Source organism: Lagopus muta, chromosome 20 (genome assembly GCF_023343835.1).
Source record: "Lagopus muta isolate bLagMut1 chromosome 20, bLagMut1 primary, whole genome shotgun sequence".
Lineage (NCBI taxonomy): Eukaryota > Metazoa > Chordata > Aves > Galliformes > Phasianidae > Lagopus > Lagopus muta.
In genome coordinates, this window is record NC_064452.1 from 2,533,147 (window position 1) to 2,547,749 (window position 14,603).

The 14,603-nt window shown below is 40.1% G+C and overlaps 1 protein-coding gene across 1 annotated transcript; it reads right to left on the reverse strand.

The window, feature by feature from the left end:
* Positions 1-52: 52 nt before the first annotated feature.
* RPS6KB1 (ribosomal protein S6 kinase B1) lies at positions 53-14,588 on the reverse strand. Its single transcript, XM_048966892.1, has 15 exons — positions 14,361-14,588; positions 11,951-12,000; positions 10,808-10,928; positions 10,577-10,645; positions 10,017-10,164; positions 9,635-9,692; positions 8,618-8,718; positions 7,777-7,867; positions 7,547-7,637; positions 7,147-7,254; positions 6,820-6,882; positions 6,205-6,282; positions 4,567-4,674; positions 3,871-3,983; positions 53-3,353 (listed from the first exon to the last, which is right to left on the reverse strand). The coding sequence occupies exons 1-15, from the start codon at positions 14,430-14,432 to the stop codon at positions 3,116-3,118; spliced, it is 1,509 nt and encodes a 502-aa protein (XP_048822849.1). The 5' UTR covers positions 14,433-14,588; the 3' UTR covers positions 53-3,115.
* Between the last annotated feature and the right edge of the window lie 15 nt (positions 14,589-14,603).

Genomic DNA, 14,603 nt, shown 5'->3' on the forward strand with positions numbered 1-14,603 from the left:
GTTCAGACATAAATGCATTTGAAGAAAAGGGATATCCCAAAGAACCACTGACTCATTTATTTGTATCTTTTATTATGAGCTAATACCAGGATGACATTCAGATGTCAGATGGCACAATTAAGACAGTCTTGGTAGGAATTATTCCAGCATTCCCAAAATTACAATTTAGTACACAAATGGCATCAAATGTATGCATCACTCCCACAGAGAAAAATGATGAAATTCTGAATATCTCATACCAGAATCATTTCTGCATTAAATGGGAAAAGAAAAACTGCTGGTAATGCAGCTGACCTATTAGAAACCTTTTGTGGTAACGACTTGCAGAACAAAATATTGCCCTATTTAACATCTAGTAAAAAAAAATACGACTTTTGTTCAAGATTTAATACTTTCATATGGTTAGCCAAAACAGGTATTAACCTCAGTTTTACTATATTTTTGTAATGCTACAAAAATTCTATAAAATCAAATTATAGTGAATTTTTCAGTGATTATAATTAAAAAAGCGCAGCTCGTACAAAATAAAAAAAATAAGATTCTATAGTCTAATGAAAAATTTAAGACATTTTTAAATGAACAAAAGAAAGCACTTGTTAAGCTCTCCAATATTCAATGCATTCTGCACTTATCTGAAATAGCCAGACAGGAGCTCGAACTCCACTCCCCTCGGGTCGTGACTAGTCATTTTGACACTACTATATATATATAGAGGATCTATGTCTGATATTTTTACAAATAAATACAGGATAAACCATATTGCATAGTGTGTGCTTGCTGTCTGAGTCACACTCCAGAAGTTTCACATTTGTGGTAGGGAACTAAAACTTAGAATCTATGGGGTGAAAGATGGACAGGATATGATATTTCCTTTCAAAAATGATAGCCTGTGTCTGTAATTAAGCAGTGAACTCAGACAAACAACTCTTGCCATTCTTGCCAGCCATACCAAACCAACTCTACTGGACAAGTCTATCCAGCCAACCAAAAAGGAACTGTTAGCTGTAAGTAGGACCAAGAGATCTGCCTCAAAAAATTAAATTAAATTAAACTAAGTTCATTTACACTCAGTAAACATGGCAGGAAACCTATGTTAACGAGTGACACAGAGCAGGCACTGCTTGAAGTGTTGCCTCTTTGCAAATATGCATAATATACACACACGTAAGCACTCTGATTTCAGTTTCACAACGTGTCACCAGCAGCCATATTACCCAATGAAAAACATCAATCTTCCAGTACAATTTATGTCAGTGGAAGCTAACTTGATTTTCCTTACAAAACTAAAAAAGAAATTCTCCAACAAAAGGCTTACCAAGAAGAAAACTAAATACTAATTTTTGCTCAATCGCATGTATCTTCTTTTGTTGGCTCTTTATTAGTATCAACAAGATATCACTGAATCCTTCTGGCTTGCAAACTCTGATCGGATTCAACGTGTAGAGAGTCTTATGGCTTGGATCCTATGGCTCAAAAAGATTCAGTACACACAGAGTAAGCAGAATCTATAAAAAATCCCTACTGTTGTGAAACACTAGAAGTAGACTTTGCACAGTTTGACTAAAGATAATGCAACGTGTGGCAGGCAAAAAATGACAGGACTTGTATGCAGTTGCATGATCATATACACACACACACGCACACACCATACACACTCTAACTAGTGTAAAGCTCTGCAGATATTAACCCTTTCACCAGCTATGCTCATGGAAATGCTTTCTTTAAGGCAGGAAGTATTAAGTAAGGTAAAGTTACCTTTATTTTATTCTTTGTACCTGTAAGCCATTTGTACAGATTGTGACAATTTTAAAAACATAAATAGTGTCCTTAGAACATGTTTGCGAAATTAAGTTGCTGAAGTTCTGACCCACTGTGGAAGACATTCGCTGAAAGGCCATTTAACGTTTTCCTCAGCCTCATACAACCAGCAAATTTATTGCCCCAGCATAGAAAAAAAGATAAATTTAGAAATATGTAATGGCAGGGAAGTCTGTCCCATAAGCAAAAATTTATTTAAAAAAATTTCCTGAAGTTCTTACCCATTGGTTACAAAAAGGTTTGCTTGCTTACATGACGTCGAACTTGCGTACATTTCCTGTGGAAGTACAGCCACACCTCCTGACCTTGTGTTCAGATGCACTTTTTCCCAACCTTTTCTATGGGTAAGAATCTGAATGTGTTCAGCCATCTCCAGCTATGTGACTGGCATATGCAAAAGTGATGTTTCCCAGTGAAATGTCTGCTGAGGACAAGGATGAAATAAGCAGGACGTGTATTTGAGCCCATGGCTTCCAGTTAAGCCTAGAACATAGCAGCACTGTGATTTGATTAGATCCATTCGTCTTTGCAGGAACAGGTATTTCAGTTGGGTAAGCAAGTGAAACAGTTCTTTCCCACCCCGCGTTGCCAAGCTGGTAATTGAGTAACTCACTGATTTTTTTGTTTCATGAGGAGAATCAGAACTAGAACCTTTACTTTCTTCACAGCAACCAATTATTCTGTATTCTAAATTTTGGGATATTTTCCATAATGAGCTGAATCAAAAAAATCTATTCAAAAAATATATATTTTTTTATATATATATAAAAAAAACTCATTCGGTTTTGAATGTGAAATACCAATTAATTTTATCTCTCATCTTTGATTCCACCCCATTGCAGGAAACAGCTTAACCAAGCTTGCATGCTAATTATTCCTCGGTCGCAAGCATATAGGCATTTCATACTTTGCCTAGTGAAAGGGCTAACCCTCCTTGACACATTCACAACTAGACCAGTGATTCTGAAGCAACATCCTGCCCCTTAATACTGTCAGTTTCAAGCTACCAAGCTGAAAAATCCTTGATAAGGTGAGAAGATGTCACTGCGAATCAGTTAGATGATGTGCCTAGAGTTCTGCAATACCATTTTCTAAAGTTTTTTTATGCACCATTGATTGACAGAAAAAAAAAAAAAATCCATTTTTCTTTGCTTTCCAAGTCGCTCTGTGCAAGGACTGACTCTTTGATACTGTCACTTTTTAAAAGTAAACCATACAAGCCCTCGTATTTCAGCTTCAAAGGGCTTATGTCCATTCTTTGTTTTCCACCTTCAAAGGCTTAAAAAAAATTGTGTTGTCATAGATTCATGCGCAAGTGCTCTGGTCGTTTGGAAATCATGGGGAAAGCTTGTTTTTTGTATGGCCCAGAGTTTGGTTGCCGGATTGGAAGCGGTGCCGAAGCCTCTCCACAAACTGTCACATCCATTTGTTCTATTCCACTCGTCTCCATTGGATATTCCACAGGTGTCTGAGTATTTGATGCGCTGGCAGAAGCACCTCTTCCCCAGAATTCCCCAGGGGAAAACTTTACAGGGCTTTAAAACAAGAAATACAAAAATCAGAAATGAAGGTATATGCAGCACAAAGTTATGCCCTTCATTCTGCAGAAAGCCAAATTGAAACGCCTGCTGAGAAGCATGCAATTCTTCCCTCCACTTTCAGAAGGTTGGGAGAATTCTGAAGTCTACAAGAGGCCGTGGTAGATACTAAAGTAAAATTCTCTCCTCTGATTAACTGGGATATATTTGTAGATTGCCAAGTTTTCATTACTGAAGTGATTCTTTAGCAGCACACGTTCTGAAACAGTTTTAGAGGAACACATAGCGAAGTCACCAGACTGTGAGGCTGCACCAGTACTGCACAGGTGGCCAATTAGTACCTCCTGTGCTGCCAAACACCATAAATTTGTCTTTAATCATGTAGTTTGTAAAACAGGATTGATACTGCACTTCAATGGAAGCGACAGGCTCGCTAAGAAGAAAGGCAGTTTGGTTTTATCTGTTTTTTACCTACTTGCTAAAAAGTTGATAAAGAAGGAGAAAGAAGACATACCTGACTGGTGTCCTAGGGCTACCTATGAATCTGCGAGGTGATCGAATTTTTGGTTCAAAAGAAAATTTCTCTTTTACACTTTCAAGTACAGATGGAGCCACATACGTAAAACCCTGCAAAACAGCAATGAGGGCACCGTAACTTAGAGGTGAGATTGACATTTCTGGTGACTTGCACATTTATTGCCATCATTACATAGAAAGTTACAAAAAGGGCAGTAACTTCAGACACATGAACATCTGCTCACTACCTGATGCAAACAGCAGGACTTCAGGGAATTCCCTACCTGGGTGCCTGCTCACCCCAGATATTTCTGCTTGGATCACAGATTCACTGATCTGTGCTCAAACCAATTAATTTTGACTTACAGGATGGCTTGTCTGAATGTCAATGGAAACAATCACATCCCCAGGATTCTTAGTGCAATTCTGAATTAGAATGCTGACATTTCAGAAATCGAGCAATGTTTATGTGGGTTTTAAGTTATCTATATAAACAAATGTTGAAAGTAACTAAGTATAGTCAAAATCCGCAAACATGTAAACCTGTTGCTGTATATGTCTGCAAAATTCTGATAATTTGCTTTGAGTATCAGATGGTAAGAGTCAATAGATATAAATTACCTGAATTGCTCTACTGTTCCCAAGTAACACTACAGATCTCTCCACATTGAATGCCTGTCCCTGGCTCACTTACCAGAAAGACCTGGTTGGCACTTTCACTGAGAGTAGAGTCATCTGGGCTATCAACAGGTGTCTGACGTGTAAACTTTGAATCAAACTGGCTCACATCCTCTTCAGATTGCTTTGCAAAAACAAAATGATTAAGGGTTTATATTACAGATATCAACCAAATGGCTTAGCGGTGATCAGTGTAGCCTCTGGATGGAGTTCATTCCATAGGATTTTGGCAGAGCTCTGCTGTAGTAAAGCCCTGGAGTGGTGTCGGAATCCTGTCGCTGCCAGTGGGAGGTCACTATGGGCACTGACACTGAGAAATAAAGGCAAGGGGGAGGGGCAAAAAATCATGGATCAAAAAGGAACACAAATTAAAAAGATGCCTTTTAAAAAAAAAATCTCAAATTACAAACAAAAAACTTTTAGAAATACAACGGCAGTTTCTTTCAAGTTTAACTCTGGTCACAACCAGTATAGAACAGCTGCAATTATTAATTTCTGGAAGTCTTTCTCCAGATAATTTAATCCCAATTTCACAGGCAGAGAAGTGTTTACACTAAGGGACAGATGACAACTGTGGAGTAACTGCCTATGAGGAGTAACTCTTCAATTCAAAGAATAACAGACATCATTTCAAGATTGTTTCTTGCTAAGCGTCACCAAAAAGACAAACATGTAACCCATTTGTGGAGGCCTTTGTGTAACCAAGGAAACATGTTTTTAAAAACCATCTAGTCAGCACAAACAGCTTTCATAAAGTTTGCTAATAACAGAAAACTATCTTTGGATATTTGGTTTGGGAATACCAATCTTTCATGTCATTCCAAATGTCATTCAAAAAAGGAGAGGATAAAAGCTTTGGAGTCTCCACACTGTAGTACACTCAACATGAGTGATGCATAAATCACTTTAAAGTGAGGTTTTGAATCAGGAACTATCAAGGATACCTATACCTTTGCTTCTGTAGCTAATTGGACCCAAAACAAAAGACATTCCACATCACCAAAACACAGGGTAGAACAATATTGGCTTATTCACCACATCCTTGCCTTGAGGTGCACTTCAATTACTGCATGGAATGTGCTAGATGCAGTGTAAATATTAATAAGCAAACATCTAAACTTAACTAGGTGACTTCATTCAGTTTTGCTTAGCAACTATCACCTTAGTTTCAACTAAATACTGACTTATGTTTAGAAATAATTGCACTTCCAAGTCTGAATAATCTACAGCATAGAAGCAGGGGGAATTAAAACTGAAGTAGAAGTTTCTTTCTTCAGGGGACTGAACAGATGGATAAATCAGTTCTTAGGTGTTGTTGCCACCTTCTCTCACAAAAAAAATCAATATCCTATTCTGGTGACAGATGAATACCATGACTGGAGAATAATAAGACAGAACAGCATGAAAGGGCTTTTTGTTTCTTAAATGTTGATAACACCATCACCTCTCAGGATAAAGAAAAAAAAAAAGAAAAAAAAAAAAAAAGAAATCTGCACCAGTAACTTCAGTTGATGCATTTAACTACTGAAGTACCAGAAAGCAAAGGCACTCTGGTTTTTAAGAGTGAATGTTTCTAAGTTTTAGATACCACACTGTTTCAGACCTTTCCTAAAGGTATACAGGAGAAGTATCTCACAGCTCTCTGAGTACATACCAATAAGGGCTTAAAAGGAGGTTCCACCTTGCGTGCCAACAGCTCATCCCAGTTAATGTGTCTGAAGAACGGGTGAGCCTAGAAGGGTTAGCAACAACACAGTCACGCAACAGCCTTCTGGATATAACTTGCAAAAATCTAAGATTAAAAAGGTAAGATCTAGATTTTATTTTAAGATATTAAGATAAGAAGAAACAGGAACAGGAACTAGGCCTCTGGTTAGGCTTTCTCTATGCAAAACATCAGTTAGTTAGACTTCTACCCTGGGAAAGCTGCACTGTATGCAAGGACCTGCAGGTTTTTCATCAGACCGCTACAGTAACTTCACTCTTACATGGTGGACTGTACAACTCACCGCTGTAAAACTAGCAGAAAAGATCTACTGGAACACAGAGCTAAAAAAGTAAGCTATTTCCAAATCACAAATTATCAGATAGACAGCTGCTCTTTTGTTATATTTCAAAGCATCCATGTTTTGATCCCCCATCATGCATGGCTGCCTTTTTGCCCATTACATTTCAAGTCAGATGCACTCCCCCTTTCCCTGATGTTCCCTGTAAGCTACTGCATTTCGAGTGAGGTAGTTTAACAATTCTGAAGTTAAGCAAAAGTTACCTGAACTTCTCCAGCATCTCCAGGACCAGCTCCTAGACGTGAGGCAGCATTTCTTTTTAGCAGCTTAAGAAGAAATAACATCCAGAATTAGTCATGCCATTATGATTAGACAATCCTGAAATGAATCATCATGATTGAAAAGCACACAGAATGGATATGGGACAATCAGAAAATTTGCATTAATTGCAAAACAATCAAGTTTGTCACACAAAATCAAGACTGAGTTAGCAGCAGTCAAAACAAGCACGGGATAGAGAGCCACAGAGGTATCGTTATGTTTCTGTTCTCCACATACAGGTGCAGTACTGACATTTATTCAAATTCTACCTTTTTAAGCAGATCTCTGGCTTCTTGTGTGAGGTAGGGAGGCAAGTTGAGTTTACACTTGAGAATCTTGTCAATTGTTTTCTTTCTGTTCTCCCCGGTGAAAGGAGGCTAGAAAGCACCATTGTAGTGGAAGGAAAAATACAACTTGTTCAGATCTCTTACTTGTGTACAAAAAAGCCCTAATTTCAGTAATGCACAAAGCAGATAAAATTATTGCAAGTAGGAATTTGAAATAATTCTTTGGATAAGACCAGCTCATGACTGTAGTCAAAGTAAGTGTAGTTGTATTTTAGTTATGTCTATACAAGTGTATTCATATTTATACATGCATCTGAATTAGAAGACAGGTCACTTCAAAAGCTATAAAGAGAAATACATGCAATTATAACTGTGCACCTACTGCTCCAGTCAGCATGTCATACATTAATGCCCCCAAACTCCACCAGTCCACAGCACGATTATGCCCACTCCTCATCAAGATTTCAGGGGCCCTATAATAAAAAAATTGAAAATATAGAAATACTTTAACAAGCTTCGTAGTAATTCTGACTGCAACTTTTCAAGTACAATTCCTGTAACTGACTGAACCATCAGTTCTTAAATACTTCTGCATTTCATCAGGCAGCTCACATGTATTCAATTGTTCCACAGAACGTGTGTGTGACTGTTCCATCATGAATAGATTCTTTACATAATCCGAAGTCTGTCAATTTTACATGACCTGAAATTAAATAAATAACGTGTCAGACAGACAAATACCAGAATTCCGACATTTGTATCAGCAGCATTTAAAAATAAACATCTTTTTTAACATTAACATGCAATAATCTGAACTACCTTCAGTTGCAGTTAATGCTCTGACAAAGCAGTACAGTTAATAAGACAGAATGACATAATTATATACAAAGACTAGAGGTGTTCCATAGCACATGAAAATACTGGATGGTACAGATTGCCAGACTAATCCCTGTCATGTAGCAATGCAGCAGTGCAATCCAGAATTGCTGCTACTGTCAGACAAAGTGTCAGCAGCCAGGTAAGTCATTTCAGCTGCAGGCTGGCACCTTACCTAACTTGTCCCTAACTAATGCCTTGTTACCCCATTACTGAAACGTCACTGATGCTGTCACACAGATATTTAAAGCTTCCGTGTGAAGACACATGTTTAAGTATTTCACAACGATCCAGAAGAATTATGCTCAGATCTCAGAGATGCAGCAGCAGCGAGTCAACCATTGAAGAAATGCTGTGCTTATATAAACACAACTTGCAGCTTGCTGGAGCCTCTCTATTAAAGCTGAGAAACCTATGTTTTGAAGGCAAGCAATTAGCTTTGGCAGTTATTCAGTTATACCAAGCACAATCATGAGCGTGCCACTGTTACTAGAAAAGTCACATATGAATGAAGCATAGAGTGACCTTTGAAGAAATGCTTAAATGACTGACAACATAATTATTACTATATTCCTACCTTGATGATTAAGCATGATATTTTCTGGCTTCAGATCACGATAAATGATTCCTTTTTGATGCAAGTGCCCCAGTGCCATTGAGATTTCTGCTAGGTAAAAGCTGGAAGAAAACACACGCCAGGCAATTAGATGTATTCAGTCATGCTGAGCCTCTCAAGCACTAAGGTTACTATGTTCACATCAATAATTCCTTGAAAATATTTGAGAGAAGAAATCAGAGAAACAATGATACCTTTGAGATTGGTCTGCCAAAAGGCAGAGAGATTCTAAGATGAAATACAAACATTTGCCACTAGATTTATCTGTTTGGTAGCCACCTTATGTATTCGGAGGAATCTGAGCTTAACAGTTACTGGGTAAAACGTGCCTCAATCTGTATTACCACATCTGGATGTAGAAGCAGAAGGAAATTCCTGAAGCCAAGAAAGTAACCAGCATCATCTTCAGTGCTGTTTGTGGAACAGTGCAGTACTACAGCCTCATGTGCACATTGAGGCTTTTTCTAAAATATTATCAGCATGTGCTGGGGAAAGATACAACCATAACTGGTTGTGCAAAGCCTAACCTAGTTAGTAGGGGTAACTTCAACTTGTTTATCTGTAAAATATTGCTACTCAAAAGACTGTTTCTCATCCATTAATTCATTAGAATACTTTGTTACTTCACACATTCCATCATTAAGAGCACACAGTCAGTAAAGAAGTTTGCAAAGTCAGTAACTGTCAGGTCAAACTGTGTGTGGATGAAGACTTTCAGTCTTTTCCTGAACACCTGAAACACATCACACTCCTATGAGACAGTCACACCCAGCAACCAGCAGTGGAACCTCTCCTGCATTAAGACTGTTGTCTCAAGATGCCATCACAAACTGCTAAGTATAAAACACACACATCTTCCCAAAACCTGGTAACTGTTTCTTTCACTATGCTACAAAATGGTTACAGTTCTCCAAGTCAGAATGGATACTTCCAAGCACTCAAGAAACCCTATTAATTTACCAAAATAATTTCACTTACCAAGCCGTGTCTTCCATAAATATCCCTTCTCTCTCTAGCTGCATAAATAGTTCTCCTCCTGCCACGAGAAAAATGAGTATTATACTCTGTCAAAGTGCATTCTATCATCTTAAGTCAGTCAAAAATATGTTTCCCCCCAAGAAATGTTAAATGTGGGTATTTTGTACTGCTCTGCAAAAAGCTGTTTCACAAAAAACCACAACTGAGAACATAGTATTCTGATATTCACATAATGCTATCAACTTAAAGAATTACCAAATACATCAAAACTTCATGCTGAAAAGAAAACCAACCAGCATTTCTGCCCTTGCTTCCTTCTATAAATCCAAGTTCTAGGTTACCTAGGCTACAAAGAATAAAGAACAGAATTTCGTTTACTGACCACTGAGATACTCAAGGATGAGGTAGAGTTTTCCACCAGTCTGAAAGGCGTAAATTAAGTCTACGATGAAGGGATGTTTCACTTCCTCCAGTATATTCCTCTCTGCTTTTGTATGCGCTGTATCTTTTGCGTTCCTTACAATCATTGCCTGCAAACAGCAGAAACGTGAGCATAAGGAAATGGTAAATTGCAGACTTTTACATTTAACTCCCCCTGAGTTTATTTTGAGTCAAATCACAATGCTACGAGTGAGCAACATAACAATTTTTTAAAATCCCCATTATATGTACATAATGGGTTTCTTGCCAAAGTTTAATTCTTTTATTTATGTCATAGAGTAACTTAGATCAGAAGAGATCCTGAGATATTTAAATTATCCACTAAGAACTTTACAGGCAGAACCACTTAAAGATTCATGATAAATTCCAGTGTACCATGTTAATAACTGTACGTAACGAGGGCAAATATCAGTGTCAAGTATATTAAATAATTACATAATTCTAACAGCTGATGGGTTGATTTGTTTTTAGGTAGTAGCATGATTTGAACACTCATATTACCTTTTTAAGAACTTTCATGGCAAAAATTTTCCCGGTATTTGCTCCAGTTACTTTTCGCACTTGAAATACCTACACAACACCAATACAAAAAACAATGATTCATTATGAACTGCAGAGGAGGAACTGCTCAGAACACAGGATGGAAAGATTAGACCTTCCCACGTGTGGCAAGCAAGCACTTTGACTGCCTTCAGCATAATGGGTTTACCTTTGTAGAAAAGAGTCCCTTACCTTTCCATAGCCACCTTTGCCCAGTACGCGCAGTAACTCAAAGCACTCCGGTCGGATCTTTTCTGGACCTCTGTTTACACTAGTTTCTGAAATCTCAAATTTTTCACAATGTTCCATGCCACTGGATAAAACCGAAACAAGAATATAAGACTACCTGATAACTTGACAACGACCAAGAGAAAGTAAGCAAGCAAACTACTTACGGCAAAACTTACACTAAAACTGACATGCCTGAATGATTGCTTTGGAGATAAGGAGAATTCTTAGCATCACAAACTGTAGTTATGTGTGTGCAAAGCTCTACGTTTCAGCTTGCACAAAAGACAATCTGCCTGTATCAAGATTTCCTTCAGATGCCTTCATTTTAATGCGTAATATATTTCTGTATTGTACCAGAATTAAGTTTGAAGGACCAACAACTCAAACTGACTTGGACAAGATTACAGTGCTGTAAGGTGTGTTTTAAGTTTTAAATCACATCCAGCAGTCCCCACAGTCACAATACAACTTCTGTAACAAATACTGTGCAGAAAAAGCTGGAACAAAAGAAGTCACAACTCTGAACGTGCCACAGAAGACTGATCCACAGCTTCAGGATGTTTCTAAATTACACCACGCTTCTGTAAAAGAAGGGTGAGGCCAACACCTTACCCTGCTACAGAAAAGGTAACTGAACTGTTTGAACTATTGCTGCTTTCCTGTTACACGTGGCACGCTGAAAACAAGCTGGGTATCTATACATGAAGCACGGCTAAAGGGAGCTGTCTCATGAAATCAAATCAGAACTGAATTCCCATCTGCTTCAGACTGCTATGCAAATATGCAGACAGAGCCTCTGTAAACCTGACAGAACATAGAATGTTCTGCAAAGAGGGCACTACACTCATACTGCAAGCATTATTCAAATACAATACAATAGCTATGTTAGGAGAAACAAGGATTAAAGACAACAGCAGGTTTTGCCAGAATTTGTTTTATTATTATTTTGAGATACAGTCACAAATTTTAATGTGAAGAAATAGCAAAAGAACTAAAACAACTCAAATTGAACAAGAATGACAAAATTTTCTATTCAACTTAACAATGTAACAAAAGTAAAGACTATATGTAGTTGGCATGAACATTTTCTTAGCAGCAACTTACAGGTCATATTGGCCAACTCCTCCATGGTCCATGCTCTCACTTAACTGACCCTGGGAACAGGAGGAGTAGAAGGATTAATTGCAACATAAGAAATAAAGCATAGTAAAAAATAAATGTACTGATATCTTTTACAGCTTTTTCACATGTATGGATACATTTACACATATAGATTTTGTTATATATGCACACACATATATGTTTATGTATATATAATTAAACAAGTGTCAAGAATAGTAAATTATGAGAAGATAACAAGGCTACAGAATCCAGTGCAAGTGTTGCAATGCTTCCACATATCTTAAATTCTGATACAGGAGGTCTGGTGGTAATCATATCCCAGTAGTAAAAACACAGTTAAGCTTTACTCTGGTCCTGCATGCTTTTTCTGAACAATCATTCAGACAGATTAACACACAAATATTTCTAGAAAGGCTCGAGCACTTCAACACCAGGACCAGACGCCATTAAAGAATGTAGTTCAATTCTGAAGACATATTTTCTTCAAACAATTTTCAACTTGACCTCTTATGCAAGATAATACTTCTCTCTAAATGCGGCTCTACATGGCAGAAAAAGTGCAAAGCAAGCAGACAGCTGGAAGGAATACAAATAGAATTTAACGGGCAAGCTTCTAACAAACTTCAGACTATGACAGGTTATATTTTCAGTTTTAAAAATATATACATAAAACAGCAACTGCAAGTTAGCGAGGAACAGCCTTGAATCTATAGCCTGGAATGCACAGCCAATCACGGAGTCCTGAAGTTCAAGTCTCATTCCAGGACAGAGGTTTGCTTGCTCACATCTCCTTGCTAACATTTATTTGGGAAATCCAGCCCCCTGACATCTGTTTCACAACAGAACCTACTAAATGTGCCCTTGACCCTACCATTAAACAACAACGAACAAGTTCAAAACAGCCACCAACTCAACAAACAGAATAAATGCCCACCACATTCCCAGAAGAACATCAGTGTCCTTCAGATCTCAGACAGACACGCACAATCACTGCAAAAAACACCTTTCCCTTACACACACTTTTCTGATGCTCACATATTCCCCTCTCCCCAGTTCTGTTTTAACCTCTATTCCATCCTAATCTCCCAAAAGGCACCCGAGTACTGCATTAGGTTGCCATTGTGCAATTGTATTCACAGAAGCTGGCCCACAAGTATTTTCTGTGCCACCCACTAGAACCTGTTCTTGGCAATGCAGGCACTGTGACACAGCTGATGCTTGTAAACCAGGACCTGTATTGATTATTGGAGTGGCAGACAACGCTTCTCCTGCAACCTGAGAACTGCTGTGCCTTCAGCTGTCAGACCACATCTCTGCAGTTCACATGCAGCGTGGGTATTCCAGCTGTGCTTTGGAGTGTCTGCTAATCCCAAGGCCTCCAGTTGGTATTCAAACAGCACAGCACGAATGCAGCGGCAGCAGTTTAAGCAGTAGCAAACATTTAATATCACAAAATGGTCCGGGTTGGAAGGGACCTTCATGAATATCCAACCTCCTGCCACATGCAGGGCCAGCAGCCTCCACATTTAATACTAGGCCAGGCTGCCCAGGGCCCCATCCAACCTGGCCTTGAACACCTCTAGGGATGGACGGGGCATCTGCAGCCTCTCTGGGCAGCTGTTCCAGCACCTCACCACTCTCTCTGTAAAGAACTTCCCCCTGACATCCAACCTAAATCTTCCCTCCCTCAACTTCAAACCATTTCCCCTTGTCCTGCAGTTATCAACCCTTTCCAAGAGTTGACTCCCCTCCTATTTGTAGGCTCCCTTTAGGTACTGAAAGGCTGCAATGAGGTCACCCCAAAGTCTTCTGTTCTCCCGGCTGAACACATAAAACAACACATAAAAGCAACATCAGCACTAGAGATACTAACAGCGACCTTGTAACAAGATACCCAAAGGCCTCAACAGCATGTAAATGAACGTTACAAAAAAACAAACTACAGATCACCAAGTGGCCCATCCGGGGAGGTGTGAGATGGGCACACGCGTTGATCCGCGCAGCATTTCAAAGCTTTGCTTTTGATTCTGGCGCCAGAGCGATCCCTTCATACAGTGCCAGACAGACGAGCACTCCCGCACTGACGTCCCCACATGTGACACCAAACCCCGCCGCCACGCTTGTGCTACAAAACCCACCGCCAACACATCAGGGAGAAACGCTCCGCCTGAACGCGACCGCCGGCGCCGCGCTGTGCGGCGGAGGCCCCGATCGGGGCCGGGGCTGCCCGGGCAGGGCGCGGCCTCACCTGCATGGGCCCGGGCCTCCACCTCGCCTCGCCTCGCCTCAGCTGCTCCGCCGCCGCCCCCCTCACGCCTCCCCCGTGCTCCGCTCCTCCCGGCGGCCTCCCTGCCCGCCCGCTCCCCGCGCCGCTAAGACTCTCCGTTCTCACCCCCTCCTCCAGCTCCTCATCCGAACCCGCGTCCTCGGGCTGGTCCAGATCGATGTCGAACACGCCCGCCATGGCGCGGGTGTGAACCGAGGCGTCGCCGCCCCTTCCTCGCTGCGCTGAGTGCCCGAGGCCTGGGCCGCCTCATGGGCCCGCACCCCCCAACTCCGCCACGGCCGCCATCACGGCTGCCCGGCCTCACCGCGCATGCGCCCCCGCTCCGGCTGCAGGCGCCGCGCAGGCGCA